The sequence below is a fragment of the Lissotriton helveticus genome, chromosome 1_1 (genome assembly GCF_964261635.1).
Source record: "Lissotriton helveticus chromosome 1_1, aLisHel1.1, whole genome shotgun sequence".
Lineage (NCBI taxonomy): Eukaryota > Metazoa > Chordata > Amphibia > Caudata > Salamandridae > Lissotriton > Lissotriton helveticus.
Genome location: NC_136057.1, coordinates 1,787,349,258 through 1,787,373,669, shown reverse-complemented (window position 1 = coordinate 1,787,373,669; position 24,412 = coordinate 1,787,349,258). Strand labels below are relative to the sequence as shown.

The following is a 24,412-nucleotide window of genomic DNA, read 5'->3' as shown; positions in this document are numbered from 1 at the left end:
GCTGAACTCATTTGAGCAGCTCTGCATCAACTATACAAATGAGAAGCTGCAGCAGCTCTTCAATCACACCATGTTCATCCTGGAGCAGGAGGAGTATCAGCGTGAGGGCATTGAGTGGAACTTCATTGACTTCGGCCTCGACCTGCAGCCCTGCATTGAACTAATTGAGAAACCTGTGAGTCATTAGTGTTTCGTGTTACCAAGAGACTGTAATCCCGTCCGACCTGTGCATGTTTCTCTTAAAGCCTTTACTTCAGCCACGCCTTAACTCACTCTGGAATATCCATTTCTCGTTGGTGAGCTCTCCCTACCAGAGGTCTGGCCACCCAGTGATTTCATGTAGTTGTCCTCTTGAAGCTTGGGTGGTTTTTCTCTTCGGTCTTTTCTCCTTTGTTTGCAGTCATGTCCTTTCCAACTTATTGCTTGCTCACACAGCAATGGAAGTCTAGTTTGCAGCCAATGAGGAAATTGCGGTCACCACAAGAGATGACTTTCAAAGTGCATTTTTTCATTCTTAAACAATGAATACCATAAAGTTCAATTTTAAACTAATTCCATATTTGATCCTCCTGCGCTTATACAGGCAAAGTACCCCATTTCCTGGTTTAACTCATGTCGTCCTATTCTGGGCTTCAAACTTTCAATACACTGCACAGTACTTAAATATAATTTGTCCCAAGTCCTGGAGACTAGGTTGCAAGTAACTAGTAGCAACCACAAATGAGGGAAGAATTGATTTATAGTACCTCAGCTTGGCCTTCCTCATGTGTCCTACACACCTGGGACTTGGATTCCCAAAGGTGACTGCCATGCCCCGCCCCGTCTCCATTGTTTTTAATTAACTCTTACCGCTACTTCAGGCTGAACTTCAGGCAATGTCATGTTGGTCATCTGTGATTTTCTCTGCTACCCTGTTCTACTTTTTGACCTTCATTGTTCCCCCCCCAAAGGCTGGCCCTCCCGGCATCTTGGCTCTGTTGGATGAAGAGTGCTGGTTTCCGAAAGCCACAGACAAGAGCTTTGTGGAGAAGGTGGTTCAGGAACAAGGTAGCCATCCAAAGTTTCAGAAGCCCAAGCAGCTGAAGGAGAAGGCAGACTTCTGTGTCTTCCATTATGCTGGCAAGGTGAGACAGACTGAGGATTGTACGTGTTGATACAGGAAGACTAAAGCAGTTTTTTGTCTGATAAATGGGCACTGACTGAGGGGAAGGAAAAGATTGATTTTGACAGTCTGTAAAATAGAAGTTAAGCCTAACCTTCCCCTGACCCTTCTCTTCCCCTAAATTGTGCATTTTGCCTGTTTGTGTCCTTTCAATGTTTTGTTAACTCAGCCTGAAATATATATTTTTAGTTGGTTGATATTGTATTTCTAAGAGGCAAAATGATTACAAGGCGGTCATAGCGGAGGCCGCTCCTTTTCTTACAACATAGCTGGACTTTGGAACTCCCTCCCTATCACACTCCGACATGAAACTGCCCACCTCTCTTCCCAGAAGAGTCTTAAAACATGGCTATTCCAGAATTGTAACTGCTAGCGTTCTCTTTTCAGCCTTAACTGCCACTATCGCTGGGATGCCTCAGGGTAGCCATGCACCTTATAAATGCTAATTAATAATAGTGGCTTATCCTTAAAAAAAGAAGAAAAACGTTTTGGCCTAAGCCTGTCACTCTCCGTGCCAGGATGTAAATTCAGATGGGCAGCAAACAGTTTAAAATATTTGAATAGCCGTTCCAAATCGCTATATTTACTTAACAGGCAGTTTTGAATTGAAGCGCAAAAATAGGGACGTAAACCATCTGCAAAGGTTGCAGTAGTCTAGTCAACCGATTGTTACCTGTTGACTGGATAGCCTGTGTAAATTGCGAACAGGTTCCTGCTGTGGGTGACCAAAAAATAATGGTCATCAATTGGAAAATTGAAAAAGTGGGCCCTTTAATGGAAAAATGATAAGTCTTCAAATGGCAAAATATACATGTATTTTTAATCTGGTAAAATGCTGTCTAATCTGATGCTTAATGTCTGGTTAATCCACTTAACCATAGACTAAGGTGTTTCAACACTGGCAAATGACCTTGCCAAAACCTATTCAGTGTGCATTACAGGATATGTAATTTTAAAATGTTACCACTATACAAAAAAAAGAAATTGATGCTCCAGAGTATGGCATTGGGTTAAGACTCCTACTTGTGGGGATTCAAATGGATTGGCAAGGCTGGCTCACCATGTCATTCTCCTAATTTTAAGGATCATTCACTTAGGGAACAGAATGAATGTTGCAAGCTTATTGGTTCCTGGGTGCCTTGCCAGTCTTGTAATCTGCTTGGCTCCCCATCTTGGAAAGCCCCTTTACGCTAGCGAGCTCAGCAGTTACGACAGTACCGACTATGTAGCAGCGCTCCTGCAGCCCCCCCGATACTTTAAGTGACCAAGTTTTTCTCATCTTTTTGTATTGGCCTACAGCTTATTTGGGTTTTGACCTTGTATGTCTGCAGACAATCTCACTTCCCCTGTCTCTGAAATAGTTTGACCTGATGTGCAGCTGGTTTGTGACATCAAAAAAATCCTGTTCTTCAGCATTCAGCTTCTGTTGCTAGCCGTCCTAGCTATCATTTAGTAGGACCTCTTCTCTAGTCATTGATGAAGGAACCAGTGGGCTGCTTGGTCATCTTTGGCTGACCCAGTCGTTGCTATGTGGCCTTGATTACTTCTTGGCAGGCTCTGGTGGCTCTCTTCTAGGTGGCATGCCTTGCATTCTTGGTGATGTCTGGGGTTGCTCCATGGGGAAAAGTCTTGTACACTTCTTGGTCTCTCATTGATTCTGTTTGTTAGGTGACCACTCTCACACCTCCTGGCAAACTGGTTGGTCTGATTGCGTTGACTGTCACCCCTGCTCGGTGATCTCTTCTTAGGTCGGTGTTTACTGTGAGACCACCGGCATCTTTGAGATCTGTGAATGGGTGTGTCGCTTGGTGAGTGACTGAAGGCATATTGACTTTTGTTAGGGTTTCTTTGGTGTAACCTGCCTTTCTTTACAGGTTGATTACAAGGCTGATGAATGGCTGCTGAAGAACATGGATCCTTTGAACGATAACGTCGCCACCCTGCTCCACCAGTCTACTGATAAATTTGTGTCTGATCTTTGGAAGGATGGTACGTTAAGTGTTTTCCATGTTGCTCTGTTGCCCCAGTTTCTCACCACTAATCTCTACCATTGTGCCAGCCTACCATTGTGCCAGTGACCCAGCAATCTTTGTTATGCTATTTGTGTGGCCAGTCAGCTGCCCCATGAGTGAAGGGGTTTATACGGAGGCTGTCGTAGTTCAGGTAAAGATACTGGGCTTCATAAGCCTATCTTAGTTTTTCTTTCTCTGTCCCTCAGTCAGCCTATGTTAAATATTGAGCTCTTCTGAGACCCTGCCTTCAGTCCTGATTGTTGCCTGCTCATTCGTTCCTTTGATTCACCTTCTCAGATCTGGGCCCCTCTGGGCCTCCTGTGTCTTCCTTCATCTGCTGAGACCCCTGGCCCTCGAGTGCAGGTATCGCAGCATGGTGTGATTATCACAGACTGGTTATGTTTCTGACACTTTGTACATAATGCTTCAATGCTCACGTGCAGTGAAAACTGATTGTTTGCACATTGTTTGTTAGAATCAGGGGGTGGGGGGAGGGGTCTAGTCTGATGGCAGTCGGGTCATTTGGTGAGTGAACAACTTCTGTTGACAATTTTGGAAATGACGCTGTAAACATTTCTACCTGGTGTAATCAAAGTGGTGTACATCTGTGGACTTCAAATGGCTCATTTGTTAAAATATCTTCATAATTAAGATGTTGGTTTCCACATTTGAGGATGTGTGCTTAAAGGCATTTTAGTCATTCTGCCTCTGGTTTCTGAATATCAATGCTATATAGTGCTGTAAAGGTTACTGGCTGGAGGCCATTAATTTGTAGATTGCCCTAGTCTCCAAGCAGCTTTTAGATGGAGTAATGCTTTGTGTCCATTAATAATCTAGAACTCCACCATAGGGTATAAGGAGTGCACATCCTGTGGGAAACCAAGTAAAAGTGTGGGCGATTAGCCCTTTTGTGTTGAAGGCATGTGAGTGCAACCATACAGTTGTGCCATGTATTTGTGCATTGAAGATGGTCTGCCCATTGCATTTTGCCCAAAACCTTCTGAATTGCAACAGTGTGACTTGCAGCATCTTGGTATACCTTGCTAACCCTCAAGAAGAGCTCCAAGCTGCAAACTAGTTTGCATTGCGGGTGGTGGTGCACCTAAATAACCAGACCCATCGTTTTGTATTGCTTCAGCCATGCTAGTTGTAGGGCCACAGGTAAGTATGCTGTCACTGTTGCTAATCTGGGAGGAACTGTTGCCTGCTGTGCGTATGCCACGAACTGTAATTACACCCACATCTGCTTGTTTAACAGTCAAACGTTTTGCTGTGCTAAGATGGTTTCAGTCCTAGGCACGGCCACATCCTAGGGCACATAGTTGTTTCTTCACAATTTGAATGCTTACCACACTGAGCCCAAGCAGCCTTGTGCCTGCTTAGATGTGACCCCTTAAGCCAATGTTGCCTTATTATCTTGCTTCCCTTTTTCAGTTGATCGCATTGTGGGCTTGGATCAAGTCGCTGGTATGGGAGACACTACATCTCCTGGTGTCTTCAAAACGAGAAAGGGAATGTTCCGGACTGTGGGTCAGTTGTACAAGGAGCAGCTGTCCAAGCTGATGGCCACTTTGAGGAACACAAACCCCAACTTTGTGCGCTGCATCATCCCCAACCACGAGAAGAAGGCAAGTGCCTAAATATATCTCCAGATTTGGGAAAGGAAGGGTTTGAGAATCAACAGTTTGGAGAACCCCTCTCCTCAATTTAACTGTGGTTGGTGCCACCATATTTCTCAATTTTTTTCAACTTAGTTTTATTCACTTTCAGTCTCGTGTCCTTTAGGGTGGGGTTGGATGCAATAGTCCTGCTGCCTGCTCATGTTGCTCCCTCTTCGTAGGCTGGTAAACTGGATGCTCACCTGGTGCTGGACCAGTTACGCTGTAATGGAGTACTGGAGGGCATCCGTATATGCAGACAGGGCTTCCCCAACAGAGTGGTGTTCCAAGAGTTCAGGCAGAGGTAAGGAATGTGTGCTCTTGACTTTCCTTCTGACCTGCCTTCTCTTCTATTAGATCATGCCTCTGCTGGTTATTTTAATGTAATTACCACCATGCCTTTTCTCTTTGCCTTGGCATCTCGCATACATATCGATTGCATGAGGTCGCTCAGCATTGCATGAGGTCGCTCAGCGTTGGATGTGCATGTCCATTACCCCTTCATGATCCAAGTCTTGCCACCTTCAATGCTCAGTTCCACAGTGTCCCTTGTTTGAGTGCTTGGACCTTCTCATCCATGTCTGCAATGCTCAGATGTCTTTTTAGTGCTTTGTTTCCATCGATACTAATTCCATCCTACAGTGCTTCTGCTGCTCGGTGGGCATGTTTTTGTAGTGCATGCGGTTCTTCCCCTCCCCACCCTTCCACGTTTTAACTGGATTCAGCTGCTGTTGGACTGCATAAGTCGGTTGTAGTTCTTGGTTTTCTTTCACTTTTCATAGCCTGACATCTGTCTGCTGGTTGTTGACTATGTTCCTCTTTAATACTCTCGTTACTCTTTTCCAGGTATGAGATCCTTACTCCAAGTGCAATTCCCAAAGGTTTCATGGATGGAAAGCAGGCCTGCGTTCTCATGGTAAGTGTGAGGTATCAACCTTGGCTTTGGCCTTGTTGACTAGCACATGTGAAGTAATGTAAAGAATGTCACAGCATGCTGAATATACATCTTGATTACTTCCCTTCCTCCACCCCATCCCCAACTTCATTTTAGGAGGAAGTTGGAGTGGAGACTGCCTTTCAAGTTTATAGCCCTGAAAGTGTAGAATCCTTTTTGACAAGAGCAGTGTTTTCCAATATCTTAAATTTTTTTTTTTTTTACTTAAGCCAGTATGCATGGGAGTTTCGCAGGTTGCAGCATTGTTGCAGTTACTCAATTTATTTGTAAGCCTTTAAGCAGTGGTATTGCACAATTGCTAACCTGGTTTTTAAAAGTATGCAGGTGACACAAATGCTCAGTATACACAGTATCTGGGCTCATCTGGTAGAGTAGTATTAAAAAGTCTGCATTCATCCACAACCAGTCCATCTCTAAAATGGAGTTCATGTTAACCTTGTGCCAACCAATTTCTTGTACTAATATAATTTGGCCTTTGTCATTTAGGGGCATTACACGTGATCTGTAGTGGTGCTGAGACTTTGCATTTCAGTAGAGTCCGATTTTCTCAAAACGTGGATGGAACTAATGCATGCTGCTTTCACTTAACAGATCCTTCATAGCACTGTCATCTTTCCACACAGAGAATAATGGTAATGAAGGTCTTAATTTAGTCCAGGTAGAACAAAGGCAGTTCCATCTAGCTTGATATTTCCCAAAAAGGAGCATTTAGCTGCAGTAAATGCAAAATTGGGCTATTTATCTAATGAAACAAGCATTTGCATAACCAATCGGTCTCGTCTTTTGTGCCAGAAGTATTTAGTTATGCAGCACAATATCCTTGGTGCAACAACATCAACTATTGCATGGCTGAACACTTATAGGGTCCCAAAGGCAAGACCTATTAGCAATGCCAATGCTTGTTTATTTAACTTTTCTGCCTTGATGTGGGCTTTCAAGGTGAACTTGTTACTCAAGCTTCGGAGCGAGCGGCATTGCAAGGTTCTTTAAATTTCAGGAGTCTGAAAGCATATTCAATTTTACTCAAAATTTTGTCCTAGATCGAAAGAATGCCAGTAGTTAAGTTGCTCAGTCATCACATGGTTTGAGTACTTTCTTCTCTTTCTGTAGGTCAAAGCTCTGGAGCTGGACTCTAACCTTTACCGAATCGGACAGAGCAAAGTGTTTTTCCGGGCTGGAGTCCTGGCTCACTTGGAGGAGGAGCGGGACCTGAAAATCACAGATGTGATCATTGCCTTCCAGGCCTGGTGCAGAGGATATCTAGCAAGGAAGTAAGTCTGCTCTTATTCAGTCTGAGCTCAAGTACTCTGGTACCGCACATGCAGTACCATCTCTGGCCTTGGGTTAAATCTTTTTTTATGTACGATTTTGCTGCTGTTCTCCTGGATAGCTGCAGAGTAACCACCTTTGCGCTTGCTGAATGGGATGTTCACCCCACCTAAGAGGCTGATGCCATATACTATCTCAAAGGGTATTCTGGTTTGCCACCTAGGACAAGAAAATAGCTGAATATTTATACTGTTTCTGCTGGTGCTACTCTGTATTTAACCAATATTAAATGCCAATTCTGACTGCAATCATGACTTCTGAGCTACATTCCGCAAATCTCAGCTGCTGACACTAGGGTACCTATCACACCGTGACATTGTTTGGTCTAGATTACTCCTATACACTAGTTAGACTGCTAGGCACGAAGGCTCCACTTCCTTATTTTATTTAACACATTTTGTATAGGACTTGCAAGACCCGAGGGTATCTGTTTTATACAGAGTATGGACTGCATCGAGGTGGATGGGGTAGGCTACATAGTATAGACTCATAGTGGTATCAAGCTATTTACAGACATTTACATATATTAAGCCCCACTGCCACCTCAGGCCATCAATTTGGTTAATGCAAAGTCAATGGGGCACAAGACAACATTGCTCCTGCAGTACAAGACACAAATCGATCATTGACTATCGTGTGTCCTAGGTGTTCTGAATATACTGGAATAGGGGCAATCTCGTTCTAATAATTCGTTGTCACTTTGGAGCACGTCTTTTATCTAATTTTTTTATTACGTATCTAGGCATATATTTTTGAGCGATTGGCGACCCTGTGTATATACTTAATGTTCCCGTTAGGCAGGTGACTCTAATATTCATCTATGTACGGATGGAGTGGCGCATTATTTTGCTGGTCGTGTAACGATTACGAGATGCACATATTGGGTTATTTTCTGTATTTTGCAAACTTTTTAAAGATCGAATCAGTTGCATTGGTACCAGCTATATTACCAATGTTTAAGCAAAGAGGATGGTTATACTGTGCAATGGGCCTATGTTGGGAAACGAGGCAGCATCTGTGAGGCCTTGACAAATAACATGACACATTTGTCCTTCAATGGGAACCAAACACCCTAGGGCAGCGCCTGACTCTCAGAGGGTAGTGTTGCAGAGCAGTCTGAGGCTTACTCAAGGGAGGTGGGTGTGGGCTAGTAATCGTCATTTGCAGGTGCGCAAAAATAACCCTCAATTGATTGTCCAGTCTGTAACATCTCCACCCCTCCCGCAGGGGGGTGGGGTCTAGTACTACAACTCCCATGTATGCATCATCTTGCCCCTATGCAGTGAAATTTGTCCTAACCTGGAGCGAGGGCCCTGCGCACTGGCACCATCCTCAAGCATTTAACAGGCTACACCTGCCTTGGTGACACATGACCCTGACTGAGCATCTCCTACTGACCATACAGTATGCACCTCAACATCTTAAGGGCTGATAGTCTGGGGTCTTCACCTAAGCAAGAATACATATTTACGCACACTTTAGTAGAACAGTACTCCACACATTTGGATATCATTAAAAATGCATTGCAGTTAGTCCCTAAAGGCATCACAGATTATCACAGGGTTAAGTTGTAAATACTGTCAGACACCCTAGCAAGTGTCTAGCCATTTAGCTTATGAAATCACCTTACACCAATACTACGCATTGAACATCAGTCCCTCTAAAAGAAATAACATTAACTACATTTCAGTGCAATTACACCTCTTCACCTCCAGGGGTTGCCCTTCTGCAGACATCCCCAACTCAGCCCTTCACTCCTTGATGCAATTTTCAAAACACCCTCCGCTGAAGAACAAAAGTTCCACCCCAGAAGGTGCTAACTGCAAGTTGAGCCCTGGATTGGTTGATTCCTTTGAATCCCCAAGACACTTCGGGTTGGACTTTGCTCTTCCTGCTGGGGGGAGACTGCACTTCTCCAGCAGCTCCCAGCACCTTTGCACATGTAGGGTGGTGACCCCGTTCTTCTGGGGCCACCACAAGCCGTGAAAACCCTGTTGCCCTTGCAGGCCGGTCCTGTCCTGCAAGGCATTATGGGTGTTGCCGCATATTAAACGAGCGGCTCTGGGGAGAGCCGCGCTGGCGCTTCGCGGCTTTCCGATGCCTCTTTGGGGGGGGTCCAGTCCCACCTGGACCCCAGGTGAGCCCAGACTGTTCGGGGACGCCACCCCGGCTGCTCTTTTCTGGGCCCCTCGCACCGCTGCAGGTCTTCCCCGGTGGGATCCAGTCCCACCCGGGACCCCCGCTGTCCTCCTTGGTTGGAGGGCAGCTGGGGACCCCACCCCCAGCTGCCCCTGCTGGCTCCCGGTGCGGGCAGTACTCTTCCATGCTGCCGCGGGAGCCGGCTGACTTCTGGTCTGTCCGCTCCGGTGGGCAGACGCAAGAACTACCGCAGTCCTTGCAGGACCTCGGCCTCCTCCTCTTCGCTGGGGCCTGGGGTTTGGGTCCCAGGCCCCCGGAAATCTCTGGGGGGGTGGGGGGCACGACTGCACCCCCACATCCTGGCACTTCAGGGCCCGGAGGGAGACTTAACAGCGCATCCCGGCACAGGTTTCAGCAGGTGCCAGGGTGTGCTCATGGCACCCCGCGGGGGCACCTTCACGGCTTCACCCCGGATTTACTTCTTTGAGGGGCAGCCCCCGGGCACTGACCCACCCTGGGGTCATCTCTGAGAATGGCGGCAGAGCCCCACATGCTTCATAGTCTCGGGGGGGGGGGGGGGGGTCAAAGGTCACCTACCATCCAGTGGCCATATCTCAGCCCCTGGGGGTCCGATCCACCCCATTTTCTCCTTCTCGCTCCTGGTTGCGTCCCCAGCCACTGGGAGCACTCCTTCGCTTTCCAGGTCTCCAAGAGGGTGCATTCTGCAGGGAGCGGTGTTCTCTGGCTCCCTGTGCCAGCCTTTTGCCTGGCTCTCCTCCTACGCCTCTTCTTGTGTAGAGGCCACTGCTTCTGCGCACCGGTCATGGGATCTTCTGGTGCTGTTACTGCCCTGGGGGGCAGTCAGGGGGTACCTCCTTCCAACTGCCCATTGCCAGGCTCCAGCACCTTTTGCCTCCGCAGACTACACCCCAGAGAGCTTCTCTTCCGGTGCAAGTATTTTGTAAAAGTTGAGTAGGGGGCTGGCAGGAAGTCTGTCATATCAAACAGTAACACATCACTTCCTTGCCCCTGCTCCCTCCTTGTCCAGCCTCGGTTTGGTCAAAATGGCATCGTCCAGTGTCTCTGGCCAGAAGTCCTGCAACACCATTCACTCTGTAGCTGCTCCTGGACTGTGCACGCTAGGAATCTCCCTGCGCAGCCCCTACACGTGTGCACATGCATGTACACCCGTGTCTGCATGTACAAGCACAGGGTCCCATACTCCAGATGCTGTGCAGCGGCCTAGTCAAGCCAGGGGTACACCAGTAAAATCTCCATTCTGTAGTAGGGGATCTCTGTGTATAGTCATAATCTAGTGAATAGTCCCGCCCATGTGCGTGGACCCCGGAGCCAGCAAAAATCTTAGTGTCGAAAAAATGCAGAACTGCACAGACACTTAGAGAATTTAAAGACCGATAATGCAGCCTAAAAAAGGCTACACTGTCCAGTACTTCAACTAGAAATTCCACCACAAAATCCACAACAAAGCCTGTACAGATTTCCCTTGCTTTAACAGCAAACACCCTCTGGAATGATAGAGGAGGACCTGGACAGACAAGCCCCATAGGCTGCCATTATGTGGCTCAGAACAGGATACTGTGCCTAAACTTTCCAGAACTTCACAGTATCCCAGAATGCCCTGCAGGTCCCAGTTACTTTCAGTTCTTTTTGAAGGCGTAACACGCCAGACCTGCAGCATTCCTGACATGAATATCTCTCCACCGGGGAGGAGGGCGGCGCGTATGACTAACAGATACCCCTACTACAGAACTGTGAGTTACAGGACAGAAACTACTCCTTCTGTAGTAGGGGATCTCGGTGTATAGTCATAATCTAGTGAATAGAATGGCAAGCCCATCCCCACACCAAAGCGGCGGTGGAGAAACGAGAAATAACACCACTATTGTGCTGACAGATTTCGCAGCGAAGCCTGCCCAACCTGAGCGTCTGCCCTGGCAGAGCGCACCTGGAGATCAGCTCCCTCTGCACTGCACCTAAAAAACCTGAAGGAAAAGAGAAACGCCTACTTCAGGAAAATAAAGCTTAAAATCAGCCTTCAGCTCGACCAAGCAAAAAACCGCCTGAGAACTGTTTGAGCTAATCGGAACACAATCGAAGGAACAATCTAAGGAACAACCCCAACCACTCAACACTGTGCGCGAATCACCCTCCTTTGAAGACTTCGCTGCTTTCTTTATCCAAAAAACTGAGAACATAGAGTGATCTCATTGACGCAAGCCTTTACCCCAAACCTCACTGCATAGCACCCACTGAATTAAAAAACAATGCTACATGGTCTTCCTTTGACACCTATTCTGAAGAAATTGGCAAATTGCTCAGCACCTTGAAACCATCCAATCACCTCACGGACCCCCCTCCCTACGCTGTCAAAGACTTCACCCTGTTGCTCCTTCCACTCTGGACTAAAATTATCAACAGCTCACTTCAACAAGGATCCATCCCGGACTCCCTCAAAGTTGGACAAGTCACTCCCTTACTAAAGAAACCTACAGCCGACACATCTGATCCAAACTACCGTCCCATTACCAATATTCCCACTCTAGCCAAACTCCTGGAAAAATGCGCACACTACAATTGACTAAACACATTGATCAGTTTGATATCCTCAACCCTCATCAATCAGGCTTCCGAGCAGGGCACAGCACAGAAACTGCTATGACTCACATTGACGACGCCCTTCAAATCCTAGATCAAAACGACACCTGCCTCTTCATCCTTCTTGATCTCTCCTCAGCATTCGACACCGTTCAACATGAGAAGCTACTTGAACTTTTAAACACAAGAATGGGTCTATCTGGGACTGTTCTCAAGTGGTTCACTTCCTTTCTACACAACAGGACGCAGAAATTCAAGAACAACCTGATGTCCTCGCCAATACCTGTATCGTTAGGCGTCCCCAAGGATCCTCCCTATCCCCAACTTTGTTCAACCTAGTCATGGAACCTCTCACCACCTTGCTACAAGCATCCAATGTACTTTTTACACATGTACGCAGATGACACCCAACTATATCTCAAATTACAATCCCCCAAAGACATTGTACTCCTGAACTCAACGATCAGAAACACCCTGTTAGAAGGTGGTTCTGACACTAGGGCCGCCCAAATTTTTCGCTTTTTGAGCACCTAATTATGGAGCTTTTACTGTGGGGAGACTCATAATCTGGGACTCATCCACAGTGAACTCATAATGAAGGAGACTGCATGGAGATTTTACTGGTGTCCGCCTGGCTTGACTAGGCCGCTGCGCAGCAGCTGGAGTATGGGACACCGTGCTGGTTACATGCAGACACGGGTGTACATGCGTGTGCACACGTGTAGGAGCTGCGCAGGGGAGATTCCTAGCGTGCGCAGTCCAGGAGCAGCTACAGAGTGAATGGTGTGGCAGGACTTCTGCAGAATTGGGTGGTGACATGGAATAGGCTTTATACCCTGGGAAGGAACATGCCAGGGAAAGTCAGTGCGTTTTACTGTGTTTTCACTTCATTATTCCCCAATGGGGATGTGGGGCCCATGGCTAAAATGACTTCCACATAGCCTACAGATTCCAGACATGCACTAAAGTTCATTGTAGAGTAGATGAAAATACGTATTCTGCAGAGTCCAAATTCATATTTGTACTGCTTTTGGGTCATACAGAACTGTCCTATTTCTCTGAGCCAGCCATGACCAGACCCAGGCTGAGGGTTGACCACAGCTGGATGGATTGATAACCTTTCTTCCACAAACTAAGGCCTCCTCTCCACAAAGATGGGTGGGGCTACAGGCTCATCCATTAGCAGCTGTCACTGGGTGCCAGGCACCAGTTTGCACCCAGGAGAGAAGGCAGTGAAGGGGGGAAGGAGTTGGGTTTCAGAGGCCATGTGGCCAGAGACACTGGAGGACTCCATTTTGAACAACCCAGAGGCTGGACAGGGAGGGGGCAGGGAAGTGATGTGTCGCTGTGTGATAGGACACACAAAGACTTCCTGCCAGCCCCTACTCAACTTTTAAAAAGTACTTGCACAGGAAGAGAAGCGCTCTCTGGGGTGTGGTCTGCTGAGGTGGAAGGTGCTGGAGCCTGGCAATGGGCAGTTGGAAGGAGGGACCCCCTGACTGTCACCCAGGCCCCTAACAGCACCAGAAGAAGCGCCCAGGACCGGTGCGCAGAAGCAGGGGCCTCTGCGCAGGGAGAAGAGAGGCGCAGGAGGAGAGCCAGGCGAAAGGCTGGAGAAGGGAGCCAGTGCAGACCGCTCCCTGCAGAGTGCACCCTCTTGGAGACCCGGAGAGTGCTCCCAGTGGCTGGGGGCGCCGCCAGGAGCAAGAAAATGCGAAAATGGGGCAGATCGGACCTCCAGGGGCTGAGATATGGCCCCCAGAAGGTGAGCGACCTTGGACCTGTGGCCCCCTGGCGGTGAAGCGCGTGAGGCTCTGCCGCTGGTCCAGGAAAGGCCCCCGGGGTGGGTCAGGTCCCGGGGACTGCCCTCCAACGTGGAGAGCCTGCGGGGGTCCCGGGTGGGACCGGGGCCCCGAACAAGGAAGGAGGAGCCAGGGGCCCGAGTGGGACCGGGCCCCCGACCAAAGCACGGAGCGGCCGGGTGTGGGCTCCCTGCACCGCATACCCTTACCCGGGGGTCCAGGTGGGACCGGGCCCCCCACCGAGGCCCCAGAAAGCAGCAGGAGCTTGAAGCGCCGCATGATGCCTTGCAAGGCCTGAGGAATGGATTGTTTTGGGCGTTTTGGTGGCCCCCAGAGGAGAGGAGTCACCCTTGAGTGTGAAAAGGTGCTGGGGGAGCTGCTGGAGCAGCGCAATCTCTCCCCCAGCACAAAGCTAAGCCCCACCCTAAGTTTGAGGATTTAAAAAGAATAACCCCTCAACTCTCAGCGAAGATTGCATCATCTCCTAGGCTGGAACTTTTGTTCTACAGCTGGGGGTTCATTGAGAAGTGCATCAAAGATTGAAGGGCTGAGTTGGAGATGTCTCGAAGGGCATCACCTGGAGGTGAAATGGTGTAATTGCACTGAAATGCGTTTATTAATGGTTTTCTTTTAGAGGGACTGATGTTCAATGTGAAGTACTGGTGTAAGGTGATGTCACAAGCAAAGTGGATTTAAGTGGCTAGACACTCCTGCTAGGCTGTCTGACGGTATTTACAACTTAATCCTGTGATCTGTGATGCCTTTAGGGGCTGTAATTGCAATGCATTTTTAATGATATCCAAATGTGCTGAGTACTGTCATTCTAAAGTGTGCGTAAACATGTAGTCTTGCTGCTGCGCTTAGGTGAAGACCCCAGACTGTTAGCCCTTAAGATGTAGAGGTGTATACTTTAGGGTCAGTAGGAGATGCTTGGTCAGGGTCATGTGTCACCAAGGCAGGTGTATCCCTGTTTAATGCTTGTTGAAGTAATGGGAGGGGGACGCCATTGGGATGGTGCCAGTGCGCAGGGCCCTCGCTCCAGGATAGGTTCAACTAATTGCATTGGGGGCAAGATGTGCATACATGGGAGTGGTGGTACTAGACCCCACCCCCCCCCCCCCCCCTGCTGGAGGGGTGGAGATGTTATGCAATGTCACAAAGTAATTCCAACAGCTTATGTATATTTGTAAATTGGTGTATAGTATTTTGTGATGTGTGTGATTAATAAATGTACTCTTACTTTTATAAAGCAAAGTACAGACTGGACAATCAATTGAGTTATTTTTGCGCACCTGCAAATGGCGATTACTAGCCCACACCACCTCCCTTGAGTAAGCCTCAGACTGCTCTGCAACGCTACCCTCTGAGTCAGGCGCTGCCCTAGGGTGTTTGGTTCCCAGTGAAGGACAAATGTGTCATGATGTTTGTGCAGGCCTCACAGATGCTGCCTCGTTTTCCAACACACCCAATCCTGGCTCGCAGAGAATCATCTCAAACTCAATGCTCTGAAAACAGAGTTCCTTCTGATCTCACCTCCCGAGAAGATCTCCACCACTCAAACTTGGCTAAATCACCTAACCGCACTCAATGTCCAACCCACCATCGTGGACTCAGCAAAATCATTAGGCATAACACTCGACACCAACCTCAACATGCAGCAACATATCAGCAAGGCAACTAAAGGAGCGAACTACCAAATCAATACCCTGAGGAAACTTAAACCCTTCCTCCCAGCCAAAGACTTCCAAACTGCAGTACAAGCACTAGTCCTCCCTCGAATAGAATACGGCAGCATAGCCCTCTGCGGGCTCCCTCTAACTTCTACCGCACCCCTAAGAGCTTCTCTAAACGCTGCAGCGAGACTCATCACTGGGTCAAAGCACTCGCATATCTCCCCTGACTTTAAATCTCTGAACTGGCTGCCTTTTGAAGCCAGAATACATTTGAAAATCGCCTGCATGACACACAAGGCTGTACACCTGAGCTCACCCGGATACCTCACCCAGAAGCTGACAATCTCTGGCGGTTCTAGAAACACTAGAGGCCCAAATCTTCTGCTAAAACCTCGACGATTCCGGAAGGAAAAAACGTATAAACACTCCTTCTCAGGAATGGCACCCAGGATATGGAACTCACTCCCTCCTGAAACCAGACTCATCTCCTCCATCGCACTCTTTAAGAAAGAAGTAAAAGCTATCCTCATAGCCAAATACACTTGATCTATTAACGTGATTCTTAAAGTCTCTGCACCGATCTGTATTTGCTCGATCCCTTCTATTTGTATTACTTTTTTTATTTACTCACCTGACTGTCTATGCTCACACTTATGTATTATTTGCATTAATGTACCTGCTTTACCATGCTCCCTCATATACCTACTTATCTACAATTGCGATATACCGAATGGCCTGTTTGCACCCTCATGTTTGTATTCTCCGCTTTGTAAAGCGCTCTGATATCTGCAAAGATCTTGTTTGCGCTATATAAAACTTTCAAAATAAATGATGGATCACGAAGAGTCTTCACTCTGAGGTGGTGCAAGGTCTTTCAGCAGTGGGGAGAGCCTTGGTTAGATCGGTTTGCCACCGAATAGAACGCGCAATGTCAGCAGTTCTGGAATTTCCAAAGCACCACTCGCTCAGCGATGCTTTTTGTTGCTAGTGGAATTGCGGTCTTCTATGCGCCTTTCCTCTTCTGCCCAGAGTGCTGAAGATCATGTACGACCAGGCCCAAGTCATTCTTGTGGCCCTGGATTGTGCCCCAAGAGTCTGGTATCACTAGCTCTTGAACATGGCCATCGATCCTCCGATCAGACTGCCTTTTCGGGAGGATCTCCTGTCGCACGATAAGTGCACACTCCTCCACCCGAACCTGTCCAGCCTTCACCTCCTTGCATGGAGATTGAGCAGCGACAGTCAACAGTTTTTAACCTTCCTCACAAAGTTTGTAATGTAATCCTGGCAGCCAGGCGTCCCTCCACTAAAACGGTATAGAGTTGTAGATGGAACAAATTTGTGGCATGGTGCACAGCAAAGGCTGTAGACCCCTCCCCCCACCCTTCCGCCCCTATTTCAGAGGTTCTCCCCTTCATTCTTTCGCCCCGCTGGACTCTTCTCTGGGCACCCTTAATGGCCATCTTTCGGCCTTTCTTCGCCTTCCCGATCAGCCTGCTCTTCAAGTCCCCTTTTGTAAAAATATTTCTTAAGGTCATTACTCTCCTCTTTCTTCCTATTCCTTTCCTAATGCCTCAGTGGGACTTTAATCTGGTCTTAACTTACCCTACATGGGCTCCTTTAGAGCCACTACATAGTCCTCTCAGACTCTTGACCTTAAAGGCTGCTTTTCTGGTTGCAATGACCTCTTCTTGCAGGGTGAGAACTTCAGGTTCTTTTTTCTAAACACCTTTCCTTGCTGTTCATCCGGAAAAGGCTGTCCTTCGAACTAGACCTTTTCTTCCCCAAGTGGTTACCTTTTTCCAAATAGGACAGACATTCCTTTGCCCACCTTCTTTCTGCCCCCACATCCTTCCAAGGAGGAGGATAGACTCCCCGTCTGGATCCAAAACGTGCATTATCCTTATATTTAGATCGCCCGTAACCATTCCAGGTGGACGATCAACTCTTTGTTGGTTATGTGGGTGCCAAGTAAAGTTGGGCTTTGAAAGTGGACCATCTCTCGATGGGTCTGCCTTTGCATTCAGATCTGCTGCTACTTTGCGATAAAGCAACCTCTGGTAGGGCTATGCATCCATTCCACCATCGCGCTGGCACCCACTACTGCTTTGGGACGTGGAGTCCCCCTCTGACATCTGCCAGGCAGCCACTTGGACATCACTGCACACATTCACTAAGCATTACTGCCTGAATAGTCCAGTCCAGAGAGCCTGCTTCTTTGGCCGTTCAGTTATCTAGAACTTTCTGGTCTGAACTTACTTCGCAGACCCACCTCCTGGGTTGGTATTGCTGGGGTATCTATTTTAAGGTAAGGAATCTATAACAAATAGTCTTATTCAGATGAACACGTTTCTTGCCTTCGGTAACTATAGATCTGTAAGACCTGTATTAGTTATAGATTCCTTACCACACCACCCATCCTACCTGTTCTGCGAGCTGATGTCTAGAGTAAGGGAATCCCTTTCAGGGCCCTAGTTTTAGGCACCAGTGGTCAATGTCTTGCATGGCTCTGCACTTCTGGCGTCTGAAGAACTGACATCAGCGTGCCGTCATTCTGGCGATCAGGATGCTGACTAAAGCAGAGTTTACTGACTACCTACTGACATGCAGGGGGTACTGCTGAAGAAAAATTCTCTGGATCCAGGCTGATGCCTGGGGGTAATTATAAGGTCTCTTACAAATACATCATTACTGAAGGTAAGTAACTTGTTCATCGGGCCCTAAGGACTCAAAGGGTGGAAATCCAGGAAAAGTAAGTCTCCTGCCATTCCAATCATCACTGACCTTGGTCCCACGTCCTACTAGACTTGACTGCACATTAGCTATACCTAGACCTGGATCTTCAAGACCCTCTCCCTCAAAGACACTCTATATTGCTGCTGAAGCATTTGATGTTGACCCATTTATCTGAATCTAAAAGAAGAGCTAGTATAATTCACTCTTGACCGTAACGTGATTACAGCAATCCTTCCTCCAGAAGCTTTTACAGAAGGCGTTGAAGGATGTCTTAACAAGCAAAGCTATGTCATTGCACTACCAAACCTTTGCATGTTCCTAAAAAGCCTTAAGCTCTGTAGTAGGGGATCTGTGTATAGTCCTTATCTAGTGAATAGTCCGGCCCATGTGCGGGGACCCTGGAGCAATCAAATCATATCTTAAGCTGTCTTCTTTGCAGTCCTGCATAGACACTTAAGAGAAAATCAAGACCAATAATGCAGCCTATAATTACAAGGCTACACTGGCCAGTAATTCAACTTAAAATGAAAAGGATAGAAATAATAAAATCAAAGTTTACACATTGTCAAGTTTCACCCAAAGAGAAACTTCCCTTCACCAAAATCCTTGAAATGATAGAGGATGGGTTGGACAGACAATCCCCCCCCCCCCCCATAGGCTGCCATTATGTGTCTGGAAAAGGGATACCGTGCCTTTAAAGAACTCTCCAGGGACCCTCTGTATCCCAGGATGCACAGCCAAAGTCCTTTTACTTTCAGTTCTTTTTTCTGGCTCCTGCTAGCAGGACCCTGGAGCATTGAGCTCTCCCTTTTGGAGATTTCTTCAATTTTTTGAACTTTTTCAGTGTTTTGAGTTTCACTCGACGTCTGGTGTCTTCCTCTTCCAGTTGCTGTGCTTTTTAGCCAGTTTTGCCACCTTTTTCTGTCGAATATGCCAGCTTTATTCGACAAGTGCCCTAAGTGTGGTAGGAAGAAGGCTAAATCTGACCCACAGAGTATGCATTCCTTCCTTGTCCCTGAATCCTGTGATATTTGTCACTTTCTCCAGGAGGACCCTGCGTGACAGGGAGAAGATTAGTCTCCAAGGCCTGGAGCAGAGGAGACCTCAAGAATCAGGAGGGTCTGGGCATGGAGGGACTCAGTCATCGTCCTCTGCCCGTGCTTCGTTGCTGATCGACTAGGGGCAGGACGTCGAGACCTCAGACGAGGTCTATGTCTGTCGATGAGTCAGGAGGCAACAGCACTCGCCGTCGAGGCGACTTCGACACCGGTCGACGTCGGAGAGGCAAGTCAACGTCTAGGAGAAGGCATTCGCCGTCCAGTAGTTCATCAACGTCTAAAAGATCAACATCTAGGTACAAAGTCGAATAGGTTGAGGAAGGAAATATCTACGTCTAAGGGACGTTCAAGGGCCAAGAAGGTGTCCCCTGCCTCAGTAGTCTGTCTTCTTCACCAGGGAGTCCCCGGTCGCGCCGGCGCTTGGCCGAAAAGAGGTCTGCCTCCAGAGCATCCTCTTCCAGGCCACAGAAGAGGAGTGGTCAGGTCTTCGGACTCCGAATATTCAGACCTATTCGCCTTCTAGGCCCACAACGCCTACACCTCCACCATTGCCTCCGAGGAAGCCTCCTCCACTTCCTCCTCTGCCTCCTCCTCCAAATTCTCCTCCTCTGCTTCCATGGTCACTGCCACGTCCTCTTCCGCATCTTCCTTCACCGCCTACCAGGCCTCCACAGCCTAGGACTCCGGTTCTGCCTCCGCCCCCTGCAAGACCAGTGGATCGACCGAGACCTAGAGGATCTAGGTCAGTCCAGAGGGTGGCATCTATCATGAAGTGACCATTGTTCTTTGGCAAGGTCCCGTCAGTCATTGGAGGGATAGGTCATGGTCCTGGCATACAGACTTCAAGTGGCCAGAGGTATTCTACATTGTCGGAGTCTCCCCATACGAGAGTCACCTGTGGATGACAGTGACTTTTCAGGCAGTGCTACTGAGGGGGGCAGCGGTGCTACTGAGGGGGGCAGCGAAGTTGGGATCACACTGACTGTACCCACGCCTTCAACCTCTGTGATTTATTTAGACTTTACACAAGCGGCATCTCTCGCCTTTATTGCCCTTGGTGCCAGGACTGGAGGAACCAGCCGTGGAGCTTTTTCTGACCCCGGCCTCTGAAGTCTGCTCCGTCCCGGGTGCAGAAGAAGTATAGGCCTCCGGAATCTGATCCGGCGTTGTTGAGATCTTATCCTATAACGGATTCTGTCATCGTGACAGCGGCCAAAAAGCAGCATGCTACAGCCCAGTCTTCTACCGTGCCCCTGGATAAGGAAAGCTGTCAGATGGACTCAGCTGGACCAAAAATCTGCAGTACGGCTGCCACCTCAATAAAAGTGGCGAGTGCCTCAGCACTCTTGGGTCGCTATGACTGCGCTTTTTGGGAGTCCCTGCAGCAATTTCTTGAGCTCCTCCGGAGAGATAGGAGGGAAGACTTCCAGGAGATAGTGAATGAGGGCATGATGGTCTCCAATAAAATCAGCTCTGCGGCAGACTCCTCTCTCCTGGTGGCTCATGGCTACTGCCATGCCATCAATTTAAGACTCCGTTCCTGGTTGCATCTTGCATCTCAAGCCGGAGGCGCAACAGTCGCTAACTTGCCATTCTTGGGTTTGACTCTTTGGGACACATGCGGACGAGGAGATGGCCCGCATGAAGGCAGAGGTAGGGAAGCTAAATGCCGTTAGTTTGGAGAAACCATAAGAGCAAGGAAGTCCTTCCCTCAGTCTCTGGGAACCATACCGCCTCTGGAACGAAGGCAGGTTTGTCAAACTGGTCAGCAGCAGCAGTACCAGAGGCAGCCCTTCCAGAAGCGTCAGAGGGGCAGAGGCTGCCAGCAGTCCTCGGCAAACAAAGCCCTGGCTGGGTCTAAGCCCTGAGGTGTTAGTTCCCCCCCCTTCTGTTACCCGCTCCGGTGGGGGGGGGAGCGCATACAGAATTACTTGGCAGAGTGGTGAAAAATTACTCTGGACAAGTGGGTGCTGAATATTGTTTGCAATGGATAGTCTGTTTCGTCAGCCCTCCTCCGACAATTCCACCGGTTCGCTAGCAGTTCCAGCTGCACAAGCTCCAAGCAGAGGCCGATACCCTGTTAAGATAAAGTGCGATAGACATCCCTTTGTCTCAAAGGGGAAAGGGTATTTACACTCGGTTCTTTCGGGTACGCAAAACAGACAAACAAGTTAAGGTCCATTCTGGATTTGCAACAAGCAAACAAATGGATTCGCAGGGAGAAATTTCGCATGCTGTCCTTGCACAAGATTTATCCTCTGCTGCAACGAGGAGACTGGATTTGCACAATAGATCTACAGGATGCATACTTCCATGTGCCCATTGCACGGAAACACCGGAAGTTCCTGCGCTTTCTAGTCTGCGCCAATCACTATCAGTACACCGTGCTACCGCTTGGACTGAAGTCTGCACCCAGGACTTTTTCAAAGTGCATGGCGGTGGTGGTAGCGCACCTGAGGAAGAACAAAGTTTGTCTACCTGTAAATGGACTGGTTGATCAAAGCTTCCACCTTCCAGGAAGCGCAAATGCACTTCAACAGGACGGCCGTTCTGTTGAACCAACTGGGCTTGCACATAAACATGTCAGTCTGTTCCGACTCCTGTCCAGTGCCTACAGTACTTGGGAGCCTCCATCGATACTCTTTCAGCAAGCGTGTCTCCTTCGGAGGAGCAACGCTTATCGATCCTTCGGGAGGCTCAGGGCTCTCATAGCTGTACCATCTACCACAGTGAGGACGGTGTCTTCTCTACTGGGGTCGATGACCTCTTGCATCTTCCACACGCACGCCTCCACATGAGGCTGCTGCAGGAATGTCTGGAAGATCAGTGGGACCAGAAGCAGGGGAGCTGGGACAACAGGATCTGACTGTCCCTTCACGCTCACCAGTCCCTGAGATGGTGGTGCTCGGCAGAGAATCACCTCAAAGGGGTTCCATTCCACAAGGACATTCCCATTCAGACTATCGTCACGGATGCTTCTCTCCACGGCTGGGGAGCACATTCAGACTTTTTAGACCCCTGTTTAAAACCAGTTGATTATTGCGTCTCTGGACTCAGCAGTTATCACCAACAGAATACTGGCTTGCTGTTACACTCAATAGTTTTTTTTTGCAGTTTTATATAGCGCGAACTAGACCCGAATCAGGTATCAGAGCGCTTTACATAGCACCAGTTACGTTACATGAGGACACACTCATTTTAGGCACGGGGAGATTAAGTGATTTGCCCAGAATCACAGGAGGTTTTTGGCATCGTTACCGAGGCTCGAACCCATATCCCCAGGTCCGATGTCGAGCGCCTTAGCCGTTAGGCCACCTCCTCTCCCCTAGTTCTTCCTGCATCCATGTTACCTCATTAAAGAAGCACAGCAGTCTTGTACTTTATAGTCTCAAGATCTGTTCTGTCTGCATCCTATTGGGTGTATCTGTAAAATATTTCTTCCAGACCAACATTTCACATAGGTCTGTTAGTGGGAAAGAGATTGGAAAATTTACCAGAGCCAGACTGAGGCTTGGAGTAGATTATGTAGATGGGAAATCTGCTTGCAGATGGATTGTGCATCATAGAAATTGTTTCTACATTTAAGTAACTTTCTTTTGAGGCCTGAAACATCTAGGTTCACTGGTGACACCATCTCCCGGGTGAATGGGTTTAAGTGCATATTGAATAAGGGTTTATAGTTTGTACTTGGTTTAAGCACAAACAAAATGCAATCACGCAATGGTGTATTACAAGATTTTTCTTAACATTACATAAAGCACTACTGGCTCCAGTCTCTTAAATGGTCAAAATAAAAAATCGAATGTTTTGATTCCTAGCAGAATGCATTGCACATGTATTTGAGAGCTATGAGCTCACACAACTCATTCATTAATAGTTCACAATCCCATGGTTTTGTAGTGTCCCACCCACTATCTCGACCATTTAGGAATGCTGTCTAGATTGTGCACTTGAGTACTTGTCTGTGTGCAAAAACAGAACTGCAGGACTTGAAGTATGCCGTTAAGTGGGGTTGGAAGAAGAGTGCAGTAGTTTTGGTGGGCGGTGGGCGGCAGAGTTGGGAAAAGCTGAAATACAGGCCAGTGGAAAGTCAGGGTAAGCCTGTAAAAGGAAATGTGCAGGTCACCAATAATGAATAAATGTGTGCCAGATTATGCTTTATGGATCTTGAGGCACTCTGGCAGTAAAATATTGCAAGTGAAACTGGAGAGATGAACGCACTGCAGTGGTCTGCACCACAGAAGCAAACACCAACTAGAATTTCTACCTTTTTTTAGGGCTTTCGCCAAGAGACAGCAGCAGCTGACCGCTATGAAGGTTATCCAGAGGAACTGTGCTGCATACCTAAAGCTTCGCAACTGGCAATGGTGGCGGCTATTCACCAAGGTGTGTAACTGTACCTAAACACCCACATCCTACCCTGGGGGCAGACTGCTTTGGTTTACTTCTATAGTGCTGATAGGATCTACCATGAACCAGGTGGCACCTATCCCAGACTGAAGGTTTACAGAACCCCTTTCCTAAACTGAAAGCTGGAAGTTCATTTATGATTGACTTTATGGTTGGATTGAAGTCAGGCGAAATCCCAGGCATTGTATCGTCCCGCATAAGTTAGTAACCATCTTCCCAGTCCTTTCTAGACATTGCTGATCGCTGATGCCCCTACAACCCCCTCACACTCTAGCCCCATGATCACTGGTCCATGCCCATCATTTTACCCAATGGCCACCAGTAAATTTAGATCCTGGTGTATGTAACCCTGCCACCTAGTGATTGTAGGATTAAGCTTTCGTCCTGCCCCATCAACATTGCCATGTACCCCTCACTCCCTTTCCATGCCTCCTCATTACCCTTTACCCTGAGCCTTTTAATGGGACTCAGTAGAGTTTTTAGATGTCTGTAGTGATGTTGGTGTGCAGTGCTTTCTCAGTGTGGCCACTCATTTCATATGACTGTCCTTGAATGTTTTTCACCCCTTTAGGTGAAGCCCTTACTGCAGGTGAGCAGACAGGAGGAGGAGATGATAGCAAGAGAAGAGGAGCTGCAGAAAGCTGTAGAGCGACAACAGGCCACAGAGCAGAAAATCAAAGAACTAGAGAGTGAGCATTCTCAGGTGAGTGTGAGCAACTCAAAAAAAGTAGCTCTGCAACCTTGGATTGTGGAGTACCTTCCCTACAGAGGCAACTGATCGTCACTACTGGAGTACTACATAAGTTATAGAACAAATCGTAACTACCTCTTTGCGGACTGAGTGACAACTACTGGTGTGGTC

The 24,412-nt window shown here is 48.0% G+C and overlaps 1 protein-coding gene across 5 annotated transcripts in view; it reads left to right on the top strand.

Moving 5' to 3' along the window:
- The window catches only part of MYH9 (myosin heavy chain 9), a 238,712-nt gene that overhangs the window by 145,527 nt on the left and 68,773 nt on the right, over positions 1–24,412 (top strand). For all 5 annotated transcript variants that reach the window (XM_078640470.1, XM_078640476.1, XM_078640479.1 and 2 more), the window contains exons 13-21: positions 2–175; positions 951–1,124; positions 3,037–3,151; positions 4,609–4,802; positions 5,015–5,136; positions 5,679–5,748; positions 6,898–7,058; positions 23,418–23,526; positions 24,122–24,253. In XM_078640470.1, coding sequence (XP_078496596.1) covers positions 2–175; positions 951–1,124; positions 3,037–3,151; positions 4,609–4,802; positions 5,015–5,136; positions 5,679–5,748; positions 6,898–7,058; positions 23,418–23,526; positions 24,122–24,253 — 1,251 coding nt within the window. The remainder of the gene's footprint in view (position 1; positions 176–950; positions 1,125–3,036; positions 3,152–4,608; positions 4,803–5,014; positions 5,137–5,678; positions 5,749–6,897; positions 7,059–23,417; positions 23,527–24,121; positions 24,254–24,412) is intronic.